Source organism: Sminthopsis crassicaudata, chromosome 3 (genome assembly GCF_048593235.1).
Source record: "Sminthopsis crassicaudata isolate SCR6 chromosome 3, ASM4859323v1, whole genome shotgun sequence".
Taxonomy (NCBI): Eukaryota; Metazoa; Chordata; class Mammalia; order Dasyuromorphia; family Dasyuridae; genus Sminthopsis; species Sminthopsis crassicaudata.
In genome coordinates this window covers 580135795-580157577 of record NC_133619.1, presented here as the reverse complement: position 1 = coordinate 580157577, position 21783 = coordinate 580135795, and the positions used below count along the sequence as shown (strand labels likewise).

Below are 21783 nucleotides of genomic sequence, written 5' to 3'. Positions count from 1 at the left end.
AGATTCTAAAAATCACCCAAAAGGATAAAATACCAGACACTGAAGTGCTTTCTCAAACTAAACTGCCAAGCATTCCAACTTGTCTACAGAGAGCACAACTTCCCTGGGCTGGCCACATTGTTCAAATGCCAAATGTACGCTTGCCAAAAAGACTATTTTATGAAGAATTCATGTAAGGCAAGTGCTCACAAGGTGGTCTGAAAAAGTGATACAAAGACATTTTCAAGGTCTCTCTTAAGAACTTTAGAATTTACTGTACGACATGGGAGACATGGGCACAAGATCACCCACCATGGCACACCTTCATTAGAGGTGTTGTGCTATATGAGAAAAGCAGAATTAAATTAATTCAGAAAAAATGAAAAATGAGCAAAGTGAGAGAGTCCACCTCAATGTTCATAGGGACTGACCTGTGGAAGAACATTATAAGCTCATATTGGTCTGATCAATCACAGGAGGACACACTATAACTCAACTCTAACATACTGGTGTCATTTTGGTCCTCTTCAAGTACAAGGGACAGAAACCAACCAGCAGTTTATATTTCATTTAATGTTTTATGGTGCTTTTTTCACAATGTTTTAAAGTAGTTAGTAAAAGTATGCTCATTTCATAGATAAACTTAGGTTGATGTAGGGTTTCAAAAGAAAGATAGTGGAGAACAAAGACACAGTTGCAAAATAAAGCCTGGGAAGTTCATGAAAAAGTGTGATTGGAGCTGAATATATCCTAGGAGCAGGGAACATAGGAGACACACACACTGGTGAATGCAAGCCAGCAGAGGTCTTCCAGAAAGGTAAGTAGATCTTTCTAACTCTTTCCTTTTCCCCCTAGAGCAAAGAGGCTACAGTTGCACACTCTTCAGTGTTTTTCTAAAGAAAATAAACTCACCCCTCTAATAAGGCTAACAAGGACAATGGGACCACAGTCTTGGTTGATACCAGCTAGATCCAAAGTTGTGTTAACAAAGACAAAACTTTGTCAACTTCATTGCTTCTGGGGATCTATCTTCTCTTTGGAACTTTTCACACAATCTAGAAATTCACAAAGCTTCATGAGGGTCATAACTTCTCACTGGACAGGAAAGCAATGCTAATAAAGCCAAATATCTTCTGGCTTCCTTACCTCAAACCTTCCCTGATAATCCCAGGCTACAATGACCTCTCCTTCCTAAAGATTCCTAGAGTACTCATGATTACACTGCTCATCTCCTCTTTGGGATTCCTCTATCATTCACTGACCTCAACTAATGATTTGTTACTAAAATGAGGAACCCTGACTAGTATTAGAAAGGTAACAATATGTGGATCTTAATTCTCCAACTAGAGTGTGAGCTCCTAGAGAGTTGTCTAACACTTCTGTGTATCCCCTACAGCAACTAGAATAGCAGTGTTGACTAAAAAAAATCCATAACTGAGTTCAAATCAAGGCTCTGCTACTGGGCACACAACAAATGCTTAGTAAATATTGTTCATTACAGAATATAGGATTGGAAAGGATCTCAAAGGGCAACTTATCCAACTAATTCACTTCTGCTTTCCTTCTGAATGGATCCTAGGCCTTCTGTTGACACAAATTGGGCATTTTTACCTCCATGAATATGAGGGTCCAAGAGTACGGCCTGATTGAATGAAAAAACTTTGCTAGGAACTGAACAAAATATTAAATTTAAGCAAAATATGGGACCACAGATACAGGTCAGGAAGTGGACCTAAAGTACTTAAGGTCAAAATGGACTGATTTGAAGGAGATCTAAAGTCAAACACATATCAAGTGACAAGTGAAGTGCCCCAAGGCCAGGGCATATACCCACACAAGCATATTAAGTGTTGATGCTAGGACTAGAAGTCAGATTGGTAGCTCATGTCCCGATTTTCTAGCCATGTTGCGTTCATCACTGAAGATTCAATGTCAATTTGGAGTTAAAATGTGCATATTCTTTGATGTAGTAATGCCACCACTACATCTATCTTCCAAATAAATAATAAAAGGAAAAGAACTGATAATGTGCAAAAACATAGCAGCAAATGTTTGTGGTAGCAAAGAAATGGAAATCTGAGGAGATGTCTACAAATTAGGGAATGACTGAAAAAGTTGTGGTATCTGATTGCAATAGAATACTACCATGCTATAAGAAATGATAAGGGTTCAAAAAAACCTGGGAAGCCTCATGGAATACTTTCTTTCTCCTGGTTAATTGTGAGCGCTCCTTTAGAACTTGTATTTTTCCTTTTCTAACTATATGCTCTCCCAACTCTAGCTCATATTTACCATTTCTGATGTCTATTGTACCCCTTCATTTTGTCTGTAATCCCTTTCTCTAAATGTAAACCTACCTTTTGACCAAAAAAAAAAAAAAAAAGAAAAAAGAAAGAAAAAAAGAAAAACAAACCTGGGAAAACTTAACATGAACTGTTACTAAGTAAAACGATTAGAACCAGGAGAATATTGTATATACTAAAAGCAATATTGTAATAATGATCAACTGTGAGAAATAGTTTCTCTAATTAGTATAAAAATCTAAAACAATTCAAAAGAACTCATAATGAAAAATACTATCTACAGAGAGAACTGAATTCTGAGTATAGCTTGAAGCATACTTTTTTTTAAACTTTATTTTTCTTACTTGGTTTAGATGTAAAGTCAAAATGGTAGAAAATAGGCTAGGATCCAGATGAATTCTCTCAACAATTTTTAAAATCTTTAATAAACTTTGAAGTGGTAGAACCAACAAAAAGTTAGAGGGAGACATTTAACCAGCTCAAGACAATTTAGGAGGCCCAAAGAAGAAGCTTGTAATACTGGAGTAAATATAATTCAATAGCATAGGCAATAGACCTTGGAGGCCTGCACATAGCAGAAGCTCTAATTAGGCCCAGAGAAAGTAAAAGGATTGGACAAATAATCTGAAAGAGATTACAGGGAACTATTAATTGGCACTGGGTGATGCTGGTACTGACTGGCAATTCTACTGCCCATACACAGTTCTATGTTGCTGTTTCAAGGCAGAGAGGAGAGCTTGTTATCACTCACAAGGAAATAAGGGACCTGACCACAGTTCCAGGGCCAAGAACTCCAGTACTTGTGGTTGCAGGGGAGGCAGGGGCCCTTTCTGGATAAAAACCAGAAAATAGATCAGGAGAGTAATAATCACATTTCTCTCAAGAAAATACCATCTTGGAAGCATCAAAAACATTCAGACCCCAAAAACTAGCCCTGCAAACAGCAACACAAAAAATCCTGAAGCTTGGAAGAGTGCCTTTCCATCCCCAGGTGAACAGAGCCCAACTTTTACATCAAGTTCAAAGTGAAGAAATAGGCTTTAAAAAATGAGTAAATCACAAAGAAACAAAACAAAACCAAAACAAACAAACAACAACAACAAAAAAAACCCTTGACTATAAAAATCTAATATGTTGACAGAGCAGACCAAAACAAACTTGGAAAACAACAATGTAAAAAACAGCTATACCTAAGACTGAAAAAAAAAATATTAACTGAACCCAAAAATAACGAGAATTACTAAAAATGTTAAAGAAAAAGATAAACTTTGTAGAGGAAAAAAGTCAGAAAAGAAATGAGAATGTTACCCAAAAAAATCATGAAAATAGAATTAATAGCTTGGTTTTTTTAAAAGGCACAAAAATTACTAAAGAGAATTTTTTTAAATTGGTCTAAGAGTAAAAAGAAGCACACAAATTCACTTTAGAAATAAACTTTTTAAAAAGCAGAATTATCCAAATGGAAAAAGAAGTACAAAATCTCATTGAAGAAAATAATTCCTTAACAATTAGAATTGGACAAATAAATGGCACAGTAGATAGAAAGCTAGCCCTTACAATCAAGATTATCTGAGTTCAAATCCAACCACTGATACTTAACTAACAGTGTGACTTCCCAGCTATGGCAAGTTACTTGATCCTTTTTGCCTCAGTTTCTCATCTCTAAAATAAATTAGAGAAGGAAATGGCAGGCTACAAAAGCATCTCTGCCAAGAAAACTCCAAATGGAACCAAGAAGAGTCAGACACCACTGACTAAATAACATACAAATACATATACATAAATATGTCTCTGTGTGTGTGTGTGCGCGTGTGTGTATGTGTAAATTGAGGAATGACTGAACAAGTTGTGGTGTATAATAATAATGGAGTAATATTATGCTATTAGAAATGATGAGGAAGACCGGTTTCAGGAAAACATGTCACGACCTGAATGATTTAATGCAAACTTAAGTGGGAAGAATCAGGAGATCACTGTGCACTGTACTGCAATTTTTTCTTAATTTTTATTTTGTTACATAGGAGAAATCTCAGGTGGAGGGGCACTGATTGGAAAGGGACAATAATGTTTAATTTTTTAAATGCACTAATAAAACTTTAACTGTTCACTGTGCATTGTAAAAGCAATGTTGTAATGATGATCAACTGTTAAGTCAAATCTTATCTAATCAATGATCCAAGACAATTCCATAGAACTCGTGAGGAAAAAATGTTCTCTGCCTCAAAGAGAAAACTAATGAACTCTCAAATTGAAGTATAATTTTCTCCCTTTTTTTTTGCTTTGTTTTATAATATGGCTAATATGGAAATATGTTTTACATGATTTAACATGTATAATTGATACACTGCTTTCTCAGTGGTGAGAGAGGGATAGGAAAAAGAAAAAAATCTGGAACTCAAAATTTAAAGAGAAAAAAAGTTTTAAAATAAACTAAAAATATTTTCTTGCTTTTTTCTTTTACTGCAACATGACTTATATGAAAATGTTTCGTATGACTTCACATGAATAATTGATGTTTACTTACAGAATTGTACAAATAGGATTATACTTATTGGATTTAACATATATTTTAACATGTTTAACATTAAACATGGATTGTTTGCCATCTAGGGGAGAGGGTGGAGGGAAGAATGAGAAAATCTAAAACACAAAGCTATGCAAAGGTCAGTGTTGTCAAATTATCCATGCATATGTTTTTAAAATAAAAAGCTTTATTTAAAAAAAAAAAAAGATATTTACTTGCTTTCTCACTGGGTTAGAAAGAAATTAAAGGGAGGCAGAGAATTTGAAACTAAGAATTTTTTTAAAACAGTAAAAAAATAAAGAGAAATCTTTCTTAGAAGAAAAATAAATGTGATATAGAATTGCAGAACTTAAATTGAAATCCCATTTACTCCCCATGTAAACTTGAGCAAATCAATTTCTCTCTCAGGTCTATTTTCTCATCTATAAAAATAAAGTGATATGAGATCATCTCTAACATTTCAGCTCTAAACTTCATAACCTTTCGAATGTTGGCATAGAATCAGATAATCTAAGTCTCTTAGTCTCAATTTCCTCATCTGTAAAAATGGGAAAAGTATTACCTTTCTTACACAAATATGCTGCTGATACCTAAACCAAGAATTGCCAAAAAAGAGAAGGAAAGTTATAGACCAATTTCCCTAATGAATATTGATTCAAAAAATTTAAATAAAACGGGGCAGCTAGGTGGTACAATGGATAGAGCGCCAGCTCTGAAGTCAGAAGGACCTGAATTCAAATTTGACCTCATACACTTAACACTTCCTGGCTGTGTGATCCTGGGCATTTAACCCTAATTGCCTCAGCAAAAAAATAAATAAATAAAAATTAAAAATTTAACTAAAATACTTGCAAAGAGATTACAATAATATATCACAAGGATCATACACCATGACCAGGTGGGATTTATACTAGGAATGCAAGGATAGTTCAATAGTAGGAAAACTTGATTTGACCATATCAATAACAAAATCAATAGAAATCATAGAAATCTATCTCAATAGATGCAGAAAAAGCCTTTGACAAAACATAGCACACACTCTTATTAAAAACACTAGAGAAAACAGGAACAAATGGAACTTGTTTTAAAATTATAAATAACATTTATCTAAACCACCAGCAAGTAGTATCTGTAATAGAGACAAACTAGAAGCCCAATACAATCAGTAGTGAAACAATGATGCTCATTGTCACTTCTTTTATTCAATATTGTACTAAAAATGTTAGCTATAGCAACTAGAAGAAAAAAGAAATGAAAGAAACTAGAACAGGCAATGAGGAAACAAAATTATCACTCTGCAGATGATATGTCATGCTTAGAAAATCCTAGAGAATCAATTAAAAAAACTATTCTAAATAATTAAGTTTTAACAAAGTTACAAAATACATTTCTAAATATTACCAACAAAGTCCAACAGCAAGAGATAAAAGCAATACCACTTAAAATAACTGTAGACAATATAAAATATTCAGAAGTTTATCTGCCAAGAGAAACCCCAGAACTATATAAACAATAACAAAAAACTTTTCACACAAATAAATTCATCTAAAGAACTGAAAAAAAAAATTAATTGCTCATTCAGTGCCATATCAATCAAACTGTCAAAAAAATTATTTTATAGAGGTGGAAAAAATTAGATCAAAATTCATCTGAAAGAACAAAAGTTCAATATCATCAAGGGAATCAATGAGAAAAAATGCAAAAGAGAATGGTCTTGTCATACCAGATCTCATCATACTAGTTGTACATTATAGTAAATGAGCATAGTAATCTAGTATACAATAAACCCAAAGATTCAAGTTTTGGGGACAAAAACTCATTGATAAAAACTGCTAGAAAATAAAAACAGTATGGCAGAAATCAGGCATAGACAGAACACCATCTTATTCCATATTCCAAAATAAGGTCAAAATGATATATGATTTACACATTAAGAGTGATAGTATTAACAAATTAGGGTATTTTACACATATTTTCTACCGACTAAACCCAATAGCAAATCTACAAATAGACCAACACATTGCTATCATACTCATTGATTTAAGCTGATACAAAAAAAAAAAAAAAACAGGATCCAAAGGTCAAGCCAACTTTCATAGCTCCGTATCATCTATCTCTACTTCTACCCAAAAAGAACTTATAAAAATATACTTCTTATCCTTTATGATTGAGAACATGGAATAATTTATCTTTCAGATTTATGGATAAGGGAAATTTTAGGAAGAAAGAAGAAATAGAGTGCATGACAAAATATAAAATAGATAATTTTGATTATATAAAATTAAAAAGATTTTGTACAAACAAAACCAATGCAACCAAAATTATAAGGAAAGAAGAAAATTGGAGAGAGATTTGCACGAAGTATAACTAAAAAAGATTTCATTAAGATATATAAAGAACTTAATCAAATTTATAAAAATATGTCACTTCCCAATTGATAAATGGTCAAAGAATATGTACAGTTTTCAAAGAAATCAAAGCTATACTCATAGCTTTCTCATATTCTCTCATATTCATATTTCTTCTAAATCATTATCAGAGAAATGCAAATTAAAACAACTCCAAGGAACCACCTCATAACTGTCAGACTAGCTAATTAATATAATAAAAAATGAAAATACTGAATATTGCAGGGGATGTGGGAAAAGTAAGCCAAAAATGCACTGTTAATGTGCAAAGGGCTGAAACTCTGAATAAGTGCACTTGAATCAGACAACAGAGTACTTAAGGCTAATTACCTATTGGACAATGATTCTGTGGATTACTTAGCTATTGTCAGCAATACCATAATTCAAGACTATCCCAAAGGCCTATTATCTGCCAATCTTATCTGATTGTTTACCATCTCAGTAAGAGGGTGAAAACAGAGAGGGAGGGATAAAATTTGGAGCTCAAAATTTTAAATTAAAATGTTAAAAATTTTTAAAGTATATATAAACCTATTTTACTGACTTCACAGGAATGTTGTAAGAATCAAACAAAAGCATAATAGAAAGGAAAGTGCTGTGAAAACAGTTGAAGACGCAAATGGAAGAAATTATTATTGTTATTACCCAAAATAGTTTAAAAATCTAAATAAGCTGTGGCTTTGAGTCCAAAGAAAGGCTAATACAAAATGACTTGGCTGGATAATAGCTACCAGACTGGGAAGAAGACATTATTTCTCTTGAGAAAAAAAGTTAGCCTAAGGGGAAGATAGAGGAATAGATTTAGACTCCAATTCCATTTATTTAGTAAGGTTAATATGTTAGCTTTCCCATTCCTAAGTAATGGAAACTTAGAACATAGGATGTTGGAGAAGACCTTAGAGGTCATCTAATCTAACACTTCCAGCACAGAAATGCCACTCCAATGCCCTAGCACCTTACCTCTCTCCTCTTTCCTGCCCTGCTTCCCCTACTATAACATCACATCTATATAGAAACTAATCATACAATCATGTGAAGATCTCTAGTAATGGATAATTTATTACCTCCTAGGGAAACAATTAAATTCTGAGTAAGCTCTCACTATTTTAGAAGTTTTTTTTAAAATAAGCCTAAATCTACCTCCCTATTACTTCTACCCACTGGTCCTAGTTTTGCTCTCCAGAGACAAGATGAACAAGTCCTATCCTTCTCCATGACAACACTTCAAACAAAAAAAGACTATTCTGAAATCAAATGAGATAACAGAAAAAAAAAAAAAAGAAAAAAAGAAAAAAAGAAAAAAAAAAACTTTGGAAACGGTACTATGATATACCTATAAATATGACTTATTATGAAGGAGTCTGGACAACAAGCTTCTTTGATAAAAGAGCAAGCCCTGCTCAAGTCACTGTCTCTCACCCCCAACCAAGAATGCTACACACCATCTCATATGCCTAGTATGTCCACCCTTCTATTCTGTTTAAATCCTGCCACCCATCCTTTGAGGCTCAGCCATCCTTCGCTGTTTGTATCCTATACTATCCTACTCTATAGGTTATTCCATAAAGCAGCCATTCCCATATGCAGCCTTAGTCATTTTAAATATTTCCTATGTACTCCATAATCTAGGAGTGACTCATAAAATGAAACTATGTTTTCCTATACCATCTCACTCTCAGCAAATAGAAGGCAATCGTTACAAAGATTAGTCCAATTTGTAGACCAGGCCCCTTCTTCATCAATATGGCATTCAGAACTAAACATAATATTCTAGCTGTGTTCTGACCACAGCTGAGTAGAGCAGGGCCTCTCTGGAAGAACCTATAGCCACTATACCATGCTTGTATAAAATCACATTAGTTTTTAAATTGCTATATCATACCATGACTCTTTAATAAACTTGTATTCCCCTAAAGCCCCTAGATCCTCATCAGAAATTTCTACCTAGCCACATTTCACCCAAACACATTAAATAGACTTATTTTTTAACCTAAGGGTAAAACTTTACATTTATCCTTATTAAATTTAGTCCAACATTTTAATAACCTGTCTCAATATCCTTTTAGATATTCATTCACTTCTAATATATTAGTTGTCCCTCACAGCTTTTTGTCATCTACAAATTCAACAAGTATGTCATCTATGCCTTTATCCAAATTTGTCATAAAAATCTTAGACAACAGAAGGCCAAGCAAAGAGCTCCAGGGCCCTTTGATAGATCCAAGTTAATAGGAAGCCATTAGTAACTATGTTTTGGAACCAGGACTTAAACAATTACAAATCTTCATAGCTTTACCATCATTTAGCTAACCTCTCTCCATCTGATCTATAAAATAGTATGACAGATTTTGACAAATGCTTTACTAAAAATCTAGGCAGACTCTGTAGCATTCTCTTTACTAGTCTAACATCTAACAAACTAATTAGTCAATTTCTCCCATTTTTATAAATTAGGTATTACTTCCATATACACCAACGGATGATTCTATAAACCTGCCACCTAGAGTCCCCTGCCATAAAGGCTGGAGGATTCAAAGATAAAAGATAAAGGCTAGAATTGTTAGGTCAGGCTTCCTAGAAATGGTAAGCTGTTCCTATCCAGCAATTAAAGGCCTAAACATGCCTAGGTGCCTAGTTACCTCTCAAAAGGATCAACCTTTAAGCTAAAGCCTAGAAGAGCAGATCATAAAAGCAATAAAACAGCAGCCTAGTCAGGCTGGCCTGGTCTATCTCCAGGCTCTGCCCCTCTCCCTCCAACTTTACCCACCTGCCCTTACCCTTGGCCCCAGCCCAGTTCCGGGAGCCACCCAGAGCTAAAAATAGCACAGCCCCCAAGATGGCAAAGCCGTTTATAGTGTTAGAGGCGTCAGCAATGGGTTGGGCTGCCAGGAACTGCTTCACTGAGGCCCCAAAGTAAGAACCTAGCCTCTCTTTCAGCACCATTTTGTAGGTAAAGGAGCAGAGAGTTAAGAGCTAGAAAGGACTTTAGAGATGATCAAGTCTGAATTCCTCATTTTCAGATGAGAAAACAGGTCCAAAGTAAGGAATCACCTTGTCCAAAGTCACACAAGTAGTAGGCTGCAGAGTCAAAACAAAAGCAAGGAATCTTTTCTTCCCTTTCTTTGTATCCTCCAACACTTAGCACAGTGCCTGGTGCTTAGCAAATGCCAGTTAATATGCTGACTCTGCATGATAACCACATTGCCTTTATACAGCACTTAACAGTGCCTCTCACCAGAAGGCCCTTTCTCAAGAGTCTTGCACCAGGCTGTATATACAGCATCTCTTGGTCTCAATCAAATTCAATGCTAGAGGCACATACTGGGATTAGAACCACTGCTCCAATCTATCATTAATTCTCAGATACTCTAAACTCATATTAATCTGACCCTTCACATTCAGTCCTAGAAAATTCTGGGAATCCAAAGACACGTTCTTCCCAGGAGGCAGACAAGCCCAGAGCCTGGGGTGATGAAAGCATCAGGTACCAACCAGTTTTAAAGAATGCAGGCTCAAGACCAGCTGAGTAAAGCAAAATGAGAAACTAAGAAAGTGAATTAGAATTTTTTTTAAATTTTTTTTTGTTAATTTTATAATTATAATATTTTTTGACAGTACATATGCATAGGTAATTCTTTACATTATCATCCCTTGTACTCCCTTCTGTTCCGAATTTTTCCCCTCCTTCCCTCCACCCCTTCCCCTAGATGGCAGGCATTCCCATACATATTAAATATGTTATAGTATATCCTAGGTACATTATATATGTGCAGAACCGAATTTTGTTGTTGTTGTTATTGTTGCAAAGGAAGAATTGGATTCAGAAGGTAAAAATAAACTGGGAAGAAAAACAAAAAAATGCTAACAGTTTACACTCATTTCCCAGTGTTCCTTTTCTGGATGTAGCTGATTCTGTCCATCATTGATCAATTGGAATTGGATTAGCTCTTCTCTATGTTGAAGATATCCACTTCCATCAGAATACATCTTCATATAGTATTGTTGTTGAAGTGTATAATGATCTCCTAGTTCTACTCATTAAGTGAATTAGAATTCACCAGGGAGCACCTATTAGGGCTGGCCTTACCTCATTAACTCCAAGACTGGGATACCATTTGTACCCACCCACAACTTCATGAGGGTACATCTTTCTGTGCCTCAAATACCTGTTAAATAAAAAAGGCTTTTCCCCTAAATCCTACAAAAACCATTATCTTCAAACACACACACACACACACACACACACACACACACACACACACACACACACACACACACACACGATGTGACTGGAAGGAAAAACTCCTAGACTATCTGAGAAAGCAAAAGTACATCTCTGGCTCTTTCCTAATCCTGCTTTCTAAATGGATGAGAAAGGCAGGACTTATAGAGCTAAAGGGAACAAGAAGGACTGGGTCAGAGGATGAGATTCCTAGGTCCCTCACACTGTCACTTCTCCAACTGGCACCACCTACATACAAAAAGGCTTCCAAGACTTATTCTACTCAGGAAAACACCAACTTCTCCAGATCACACCACATTCACACAGGCCACACAAGGTCACCCCATCCACAGATTAATCTGCCCAAAATAAGCCCAATAAGAAAAAGAGAAATAGCAAGATAGATAGCAAGTTATTCCCAAAACAGATTCCCTAACTGCCATGAAATTCTGTGAAATATGGTCTGCTCTTTGGCAATTAAGGAGCACAATTAAAGTAGCTCTGCAATTAGCACTTTCCTTAGGTACCTTAGTCTGACTAATCAATAAACAGTTATTAAACACCTACTATATGCCCAGAAATTGTGCTAAATGATGGAATATAAAACGAGGTAACAGTTCTTGCCCTCCAAGAACTTACAGCATGCAAAAAAAATTATGTATGAAGCAAGCTATATGCAAGATTAACAGGAAATAATTAACAAAGGGAAGGCATTGAAATTAAAGGGGGGGGGGGGAATTAACTGAATATTTCCTAATGGAAGACTTCTCTAGCTCCGATGTTTCCAAGAAAACATCTGGAATCTGGTATACAATATAAATCACCATCACCTCACATTTATGAGATAATAGATCTAAATTTTACACAATATTTTCTTCACAACTCTATGAAATAAATAGTACAAATTTTAATTACCCTCACTTTACAGAAAAGAAGGGGCAACTAAGTTATCTAATGGATAGAATGCCAGATCTGACTAAAGACTCATATTCCTGAATCCAAATCTGGTCTCAGGTACTATCTGACCCTAGGCAAGTTACGATTCTGTCTGCCTCAGTTTCCCATCCGTAAAATGAGCTGTAGAAGAAAACAGCAAGCAAACTATAATCTCTTACAAGAAAACCCCATATAGAATCACAAAGAGCCAGGCGTGACTGAAACAACTAAACAACAAATAACAAAGAAGGAAACAAACAAATTCACAGAGGCTAGATGAAGTGTCCCTGTTCACACAGCTAGTCAGCGTAAGGGCTAGGATTCAAATCTACTGATTCAGTGTCCCCCTCTCTACCAACCTAAGTCCCAGTTCCAAGATACAGCTAATCAAGAATAGCAATCTGTGCACCTAGTACTATGTAATTAGTACCTGTAGCTTTATAATAATCTGGTTGAAGAAGAGGGAGGCAGTCTGACAATAACAAGACCAAAACCGAAAATTTTAGACCCAGATGTGGAAAAAGTCAAAGCCCACATATAAAGATGTAAATAACGCAAAAAAGGCCCATAAGTGGATTAAGCTAAGGTCTAGCAGAGCCAGTTGTTCGCCTAGTAGAATAACCTGCTGTCAGTGAAGTAAGAGTTCAAGCAATGTTTGTCCCATTGTCTTCCATAAGGGGGAGAGGGAGGGGAGAACAATCTACCTGCTTCTGCCTAAAATTCTACCATCAGCACAATTTTCATTACAGCTAAGCTCCCTGCTACAATACAATAACCTTTTAGAAGAGAATCTTTAGCATGAGGAGTTGAAGCAGTTTTGGCCAACTTCACAATCTCTGCAGGTTATACCCTAATAATTATGGAGGAGAACTAGGGATCTGTAGCATAAATGGGTAGGTTTAACACATGAAGAGTCTATTTATAAAGCAATCATCAATTACAACCGAATTTCTGGAGCCTATCTGTCCAAATCAGAGAAGCCTTTTTCATAAGGTTCATTCCTTTTGGAAACTAGAGACACACTCCCTACTCTTGGGGGAAAATTTTGAATCCTGTTCCAGCAGAGAAAGTTTGGAGCACCACAGGACAAAATAAGAACCTCTAAGTCCCACTCTTTCACGTGAGAGCAGAAGTTCTGCAGCTCCCACAAAGCCAGGAGCACATTCTTCTTTCATGCTGCTAACAGGAAGATTACCATCAAACCCAATGCTCCCAACTCTCAGAGCTCAGCACACATGCAGAGCAACAGATCTAAGTGGCCAGGGCGGCTGGCACCCTGGTTCTAAGAAGACCCCTGTGAAAGTGGAAAGAGAAAAGGAGAAATTATTTTTTTGCCTCCTGAACTCATTATAAAAATCAATTAAATGAGAAGCCTACAAGCCTAGAAAAGACAATTAGGACTCCTAGCGACAACCCAGAACTGGAATGCTCCCCAATCAAACAGTTCGAGGGGCTCTAAGCTCTTCCTCACACCAGCCCCCTCAGCACAAGTCTCACTTTCAGGTGCTCTCACGGTCCGGCGACTGCTTCCATGACGAAGTCCAGGGAAAGCCCCAGAACTTAGGAGAAAACAGGCTCTACATAGGCTGTCAAGGAAGAAAGCCCTCATACAGGAGAGGTGGCCTTCCCGAGACTCGGGACAGGATCCGTCTGAGCCGCTTTCTCTAACCACAAAGCAGACCAGTCCCCAAAGCTGCTGGAGCCCCCTGCTCACGGCTGTCCTAGCCCTGGCCTTTGATCTAAATCCTTTCTCCCGGACCAGACACTGAGGCCAAGGACCGCTTTTACACTAAACACAAGGCAGTCTGAAGAGCATTAAAAGATGAATTCCTAACAGGTCAGACATTTCTGGACCCCTGAAAAAGTGGCCAGCAAGCTGAGGCCAGAAGGTCACTTCTCTACAAATTTCGGATGAAAGAACTTTAAGGCCAGCACCCCCTCCCCCCAGCCCAGCGGCAGCCTCCATTTCTCAGCTCGAGCCTTACCTGCCACCGCTGACTCCTCGGGGCTGGCTCCTGGAGGCTTCTCTCCTTGACCATGATGCAGAAGGAGCGCCCATAAGAGCCAGACTGCCAGGCCCGGGGTCACATCCATGGCTGAAGCTCTACGCGGCCGGTAAGGGGAGCCTGGACACCCTCTCCTTCAGCATTCGGCCTAACCCGGCCCTCAGCCCACGCCGCTCTCACGCTCTGTGTCCCAAGGCACCTCTGCAGCCCCAAGCTGGGCAGGAAGAGGGCAAGAGGGTGAAAGTCAAGTTTGAGGGGGGGTCCTCGTACCCCAAGCCCGCAGAAGATCCCCTGCTAGCTCCGGGCACGCCTCAAAGTCTCGGGGCTTCGCAGTTCCCCCTCGAGTCCTAGAACACTATCGCTGTCTGTCCTGCCAGCGGCACTATCGGGAAAGGTCAGGCTCTCCGAGCTGGGGGTGGGGGTATCCGAAGCCAGGCCCCCGTCGCGGTCAGCCTAATTCTGCCAGCAGCGAGCCGCAGCAACGGCCTGGGCGCTCCAACTCCTCGCAGCTGCTCTAGCCCCCTCCCCCCTCCCAAAGCACTTGCCGCTTCCGGAGAGTTTAAGGAGGGAGGGAGGGAGGGAGCCAGTGGAGGCCGTGTCAGCCGCGCCGCCGCCCGAAGCGACCGCTCCCACCTGGAAGGCCACGGGCTGCACTCGCCAGCACGTGGAATGCGGCGCCAGGGGCCTGGAGGATGCGGGACAAGGGGAAGCCCTGCTCTCGACGACTCTAGCCCCGAAGGGTACTCCGGATGCCCTCCCGGGCACAGGAGACAGGACTCAAAGTTCTGGGCGTTCGACCCCAGGGGCCAGCCCCGGCTCAGTCCTCCCTGGGTACACACACAATGACTAGGAGGGCTAGTCAGACAACTGGGGCAAGTGCCCCCCACACATACACACTCCTCAACCTCGCCTGTCCGGTCAGCCCGGCGTGGCACCCACCGGGAAGGACTCAGCTGCAGGCGGCCTCGGGCTTTTGCACAGCCCCAGACCCTTCGGGACCCCTGAGCACAGCACAGACGGGCCTGGCCTCGGGCCGGGTGGGCTGGGGCAGAACAGCTCCCGAATCCCTAAGCCCTCCCCAAATTGAGCGCAGGCCGGGGAGCGAAGAGAGGGCGGAGGGAAAGGAACGGGAGTCCCGCCCCTTATGCAAAACTAACCTATCCTAGGACGAACTAGCACATAAGCCCCGCCCTCTATCTGCCTAGCCGAACCACTCTCCCCGGATAACCCTGCTCTGGCCAGCCTCCTCCCGGGCAGCTACCAGTGCAGCAGGCCTCCCCTGGACAGGCCCTTCTCTGGGCTCCAGCCGTCCGAGCTCCGGTTCGCTCCTCCCTAGCACTAGAGCCCTAAGCCCCTATCCTGCCAAGAAGTGCTCCAGGGATCCCTCTTCCTCTACCACTAGTTTCTCCCTAGGACCTCCCTCCCACCGGCTCCGCACAATGAACCTTCCCCAGAACCCTCCCCCTTCCCCCTCTACAGTGAATGGGCTCTCCCGCGATAACCGCCTCGTCGTGGGACGAGAAACCGAGATTTTGCTCCAGTCGAGAACGCCGCTCCCACGGCGGGTTCAGGAAATTGTATGTGATGGGAGGGGACCGGGTCTGGGGCCTCTTCCTCCCTCCCCTATACCGCATAGGCCGCCACCCAGCTGACGGAGTTACAACGGTCCGGCCTGGCGCGCGGCCGACGCGCGCTCCCGCCCGTCGGCCGTCCGGTCCCTCAAAGCCTCGCCCACTCCTCCGCACCCCGCAACCAATGAGAGCATGCTTCCTCTCCACGACCGGCCTCAAGGATTCACCCCTCGTCAGGGCTTCCTAACCAATCGGATCTCCTGTCGTTCGCACGAAGATGCCTGCGTGCCAGCGCCCCCTAGTGGATTAGTGGAGAGTTTCAAGCGCAGGCACGTGCCGGAGAATCCGTTGAATATTATTATCGAAGTTTTCTAGGAGAAATCATTGCTAGATACTAAAAGCAAAAAGTAATTTCTTGTAGGAGAGGGCCAATAACACGTGAGCCTCTTCCTTATTGGACGGTGTGAAGAGCAACGCAAGGCATAGATGAGAAAATGCTCTGAAAAAAGACAAAATTCTTTGTTATAGTGGAAATCCAGATGGTTTCAATAAAATTTATTGTTTTAATGTTAAAAGGCAAACAGAGTGCACTCCACAGAGATTCGAGGGTATGATGATTATCGACCAGTTATAATGCTGCAGTAGGGTATAGACTTCCAGGATTCAATTCTGCAACCGTACTATTTACTAATAAACTGCTAGCGACTCTGAGCCATTGGTTTAGGTGCTGGAAAGACAAACACGGAGCAGCTCTTCCCCTAGAAGAGCTTACGTTCCGCTGGACGTGATGTGAATGGGGTACATGGTAGAAGTGGCGGTTGTGATTTGGTAGAATTCACTAGAGACATCAAAACTACGTTTAAATTTCCGGTGCTGCTGCTGAAATTAAGGCCAGCTTTTCTACTAGTCCTTGAGGAGGATCTCCTTATTTACAACATGAGGCTAATAAGGCACTCCTTTCCTCAACCATTGAGAAGTAAATGCTAACCAAAAAAAAAAAAAAAAAAAAAAAAGCTGTCAAGGTTTGGGGAATTAGTCACAATATTGAATCTTCAGAGACTTTGATGTGAGACTAACACTATGGACAGCCTAACTATTGCCACATTTTAAGCACTGCTTTGTCAGGCAGTTTTGTTAGATCAATTTTTTTTTTTTTAAATATCCTTAGATCTCACTGAGAAGCTCTAATTTTCTGACTTTATGGGCATAATGTTATCCAAATTCAGGAACACCTATAGAAATGCACCATTTGGATTCTTCTCAAATAAAATACTAGAAATCTCTTTGACCAGGACACATGCCCCAACTTTATGCTTTGCTTGATTATAATAATAACTTATTTTATTATAAATAATATAAAAGTACTTTCCAAACCTTAAAGTGTTAGCTATTATTATTGCTAGCTATTAATCATTACAAAAGTTAGTTTTCCATGGTGCTTTAAGGTTTGACAAGCATTATCATATTTGATATTTATAATCAGAAGATTGTCACATTGTAACTGTGTGCCCTTATTATAGGTAGGTTACAGAATTATTGTTAACTGTGTGGTTAACAAGTATCAAAGATCTTGTGTGCCCCTATTATAGGTAGGCTACAGCATATTAGCAATGATGATTTTTTATGTAAGAAGTTATATATTAACAGGAGTTGATCTACAATTTCAATGGTATGAAGAGTTCCAGGTGAGGAAATGCCCTCTACAAATGCAGGCTGACAATTGATAGTTTTAGACTTAGCTAGAAAACAGAGAGGTTAGTGACTTACCCAGATGGAGACAAGTCAGTATGGGTCAGAGGCAGCCCTTGAACCTAGGTCCTTCTGGCTTTTAGGTCAGTTCTTTATTCACTATACCACACTGTGTAAAGAACATCATATAGGATACACGGGTTCAGAATAGGATGTACTCTAGTTTTGCATCAAAAGAGAGAAAACAGATGGACTGTCTGAGTGCTGCAGAGGAATCTACAAAATGCTGAAGAAAATCCTTCTCTATGAAGAGCTTAAGGGAAGATGAAGACAAGAATTCCACAAATGAGAACTCAAAGAGGGGTTAAGATTTGCACTAATAATGCAGGTATCCAAAATGAGATCAGAGACACATTAAATTATTGAAGTATGACTTTACAGAGAGAATCAGAAAGCTGCCATTCTAAGATCTGCTTCTAGTCTTTGATTATAGTGTAATGTGGTGCCCCCTGGTGCCCAAAGCACCAAAGTCAAAGCTCTGACAACTGGGAAAAAAATTAAGTCTGAAGTCTCCTTATTGAACACCTTATTCCTTAGTCTATCACAGAATTTTGTATCCTGGGCGAATTTCACCTAGTAAAATATCCTCATTTTTAGATATAAGAGACTAAGCGCACAATAAAATAACTGTTAGACTATGGCATACAGTTGGATGGGTAATCCATGGAATATATCCAATTAATATTTGTATCTTGACTAGGCACTGCATATCGATAATCAACCTAGCTGGACATTTCTGGAGATAAAAGAAAAGCAAAATAAATTTGTGCCAGATCTTCAAGGCAAAAGTTTATGGCTTCTATCAGAACTCTTTTAGCTTTTTACCAATCTCTCTGCTTTGAGGCAAAGGCTCTTCCTTTACACTTCAGGGTAGAAAACAGGAAAGAGCATAGTTCAGTCAAATTTGTGCTGAATTTGAAGTGAAAGTTTCTGAATTAAAATCATCTGTGTCAATTCCTACTCATGTGACCTTGGGCAACTCAGCCTATCTAGAATTCAGTTTTCTTGTTTGTAAAAAGAGAACTGACTGATAATGATGCATGATGTTCACTTTCAGACAATAGAAATGATGGACTCAAAATGCAAAATGAGATACATATTTTTGGGCAAGGCCAATGTGGAAATCTGATTTGCTTGACTACAAATATATATATATATATATATATATATATATATATATATATATATATATATATATATATATATATATATATATATATATATGTATTTATTTATATTTAATGAAGAATTTTTATTAGATGATCTATGAGATTCCTTCTAGTTCTAAATCTTACCATCCCATAATTGTGGTTCCCAGGCTCCCTTATCACCCCTTCCAATGTCATTGTCAGGAAATTCTCCCTTGGGCCTAACTGAAATTCTTCATGCTAAAGTCTGAATGAATTCTGGATCAGAACAAGCCACATTAGATCATAGGAAAAAAATAAACTTTCCCTGTCTTCTTCCTACTCAATCTTCTAAATAGGAATTTCAAGCAAAGAAGGAAGTAGTGACTAAGGTAATGAGAAGGTAAATCTTTCATTCCCTTCCAAGTATCCAGGTTATTAGCATCATCACCCCATCTCAAATTGCTTTTCCACAAGAGACAGTGTCCAAAACATCTTTTTTATTTCTTCCTCCCTAAGACCTAGCACAGGACTTTCTGTACACAATAGTTAACTTAGAAAATATTTGCTGGATAAACAAGATTGCTTCATGGTTCTATCCTATGGGCTTTCCCCCTTCCCCAAGTTCCTAACTCCCTTTCTGGAATGCCCTTCTTACTTATCCCTATCTTATCAAACTTTAAGGACTAAGTCTGATCCCACCACATTCAGGAAGCCTTCATTAATCACTATGGCTAATAGTGATCTCTTTCTTCTTTAAAAATAATAATTCATTCTTATATAGGGCAGTTGTCAAACACTTTTGCATCCATCATCTCACTTAATCTTTTTTGGAAGAATTTAATTCAGTAAACATTAAACAGCTACTGTGAAAGATGCTAGGTTCAGCTCAGGTGTTACAACTAGAAAAAAAAACTACACACATAATGTCTACAGGCAGTTTATAATCTAATAGTGCAGGCCTTGGGATTTTTTAAAATACTTTATTTCCCCCAGTTTTCCCATGTAAAACAAGTTTTTAAACATTTGTTTTTAAAACTTTTAGCTCCAGATTCTCTCCCTTTCTCCATCCTTACCCACCCCATTAAGAAGGAACATGTTAAGTCATGCAAAACATTTCCAAAAAAGTCATGTTGTAAAAGAAAACATAGATTTCTCCCAAAAAAAACTCAAAAACCCAAAAAAGGGTATGCATGTACTCAGACACAATCAGTTCTTTAAGTATAGTTAGCATTTCTCATAGTTGTTTTGGACCATTGTGGAGAATAGCAGTCATTCACAATTGATCATCTTACAATATTGCTATTACTTTGTACACTTTGCATGAATTTATGGAAGTCTTTCCAAGTTTTTCTGAAAGCATCGTTAGAACAAGGTCTTTTTTGTATTCTGTACCCCATCTTTGGCAGTCTGGCAAAGTCTGTGGACTTCTCAGTATATGTTTTAAAATTCATAAGTTAAAACATAGGATTGTAAAGGATGCTAAATATATTTACATATAGTTATCAAAAAATTGTATTATGGACTCCACCTTTAGCAGTTGGATTCACTCTGTGGACTTCTTAGAATGTGTTTTAAAATTCATAAAATACAGAGAATTATAAATGTATATTTATTTTACTATATTAATACATAATATATAATTATATTATATGTTAATATATAATTATAAAAATATTTTACAATCACAGAATTCAGGTAAAGAACCTTAATAGTAGTAGTTGTGATAGAAATACTAAAAGTAGCAATAGCAATATCTAGCATATTTAGTGCTTTAAACAATTTACGAATATCTCATTCTATCTTCAATAATTCTGGAAGGTAGATGCCATTATTATCCCTATTTTACAAATCAAGAAATTGAGGCTAACAGAGGTTAAGTGATTTGCCAACATCATTAATGAGTAGACTGATCTGGATGTGGTGAGACTAGACTTGAATCTCAAAGTTAATAAGTAGTCTAAGACCAGATCTAAATGAAGGTCTTCCTAACTTAGATGCAAGTACAAGATTATATATGTGTTTCATATTATTCAAAGAGTAATAAAGACTAATGAGGGACAATTCAGATGATTTGACTAAAAAAAATTTGTATTAAGTACCTACTATATGCCAGGGACCGTATTATGCACTTAGGAATACAAACACTAAAATGAAACAGTCTATACCCTCATGAAGCTTACATTCTAATGATAGAGACAACATGTAAAGGAGAATAGTGGCCAGGGAAAAAAGTCTTTGTATCACAAAAACGTTGACTGGAGACAAAAGTCAAAAATCGATTGAGGGTATGCCCTATTCTAAAAGCAATGGTAAGACTGTTTTGTTTTGTTATTGTTTTGTTTGTTCTCTGAGGGGGAAAAAAGGAGGGGGTGATGAGGTCTAATCCATTGAATAAGAATTCATAAAAAGGAGTTTCCCTTGGAAATGAGGGGATGGAAACCAAGTTTCTTTTCTTCCTCACCACCCATTTTTCCCCTGTTGACCAGGAAATAACTTTGTTGTCTTTGAAAAATTGGAAATTTAGCCATGCCCATTAGCAATAATAATTATGTCCCCAAGGCAGCAGTGGCTGATAGAAACATCTGTATCAGTACCTGAGAGACACACTGAAGACAATCTAGAAATACAAAAAAAAGTTTCAAGAAAAAAGCTACACCTAAGGAAAGCATCCATCATGAGTACTCCAAGGAAGAAAAAAGAGCTTCTAATTATTAGGATTATGAGTTTATTCCTTAATTGCATGTGGTATCTTAGTGTGAGTCCATTCTTCCCAAGAAGTTTGTTAGTGCAAAAACAGAGTGAGCCTCCACCTTGGGAGTATGTTTCTGTAACAACTTCCCTTGCTATACTTGCATATATCCTTTCTAAAGCAGTTGGAGGCAAGTAATAGAGCAAATGCAAGACTAGCATTAAAGGCAAGGCTAAGAATAGGAAATTACTAATGGATCAAGAAAT

At 38.4% G+C, this 21783-nt stretch overlaps 1 protein-coding gene across 3 annotated transcripts in view; it reads right to left on the bottom strand.

Moving 5' to 3' along the window:
• The window catches only part of STIM1 (stromal interaction molecule 1), a 222357-nt gene extending 206900 nt beyond the window's left edge, over nt 1-15457 (bottom strand). For 2 of the 3 annotated variants that reach the window (XM_074304971.1, XM_074304976.1), the window contains exon 1: nt 14358-15013. In XM_074304971.1, the coding sequence (XP_074161072.1) occupies nt 14358-14466 (109 nt within the window). In that variant the 5' untranslated portion in view covers nt 14467-15013. Of the gene's footprint in view, nt 1-14357; nt 15014-15317 lie in introns of those variants that run through there. The other variant, XM_074304975.1, reaches the window with a different exon arrangement.
• Nucleotides 15458-21783: the final 6326 nt, after the last annotated feature.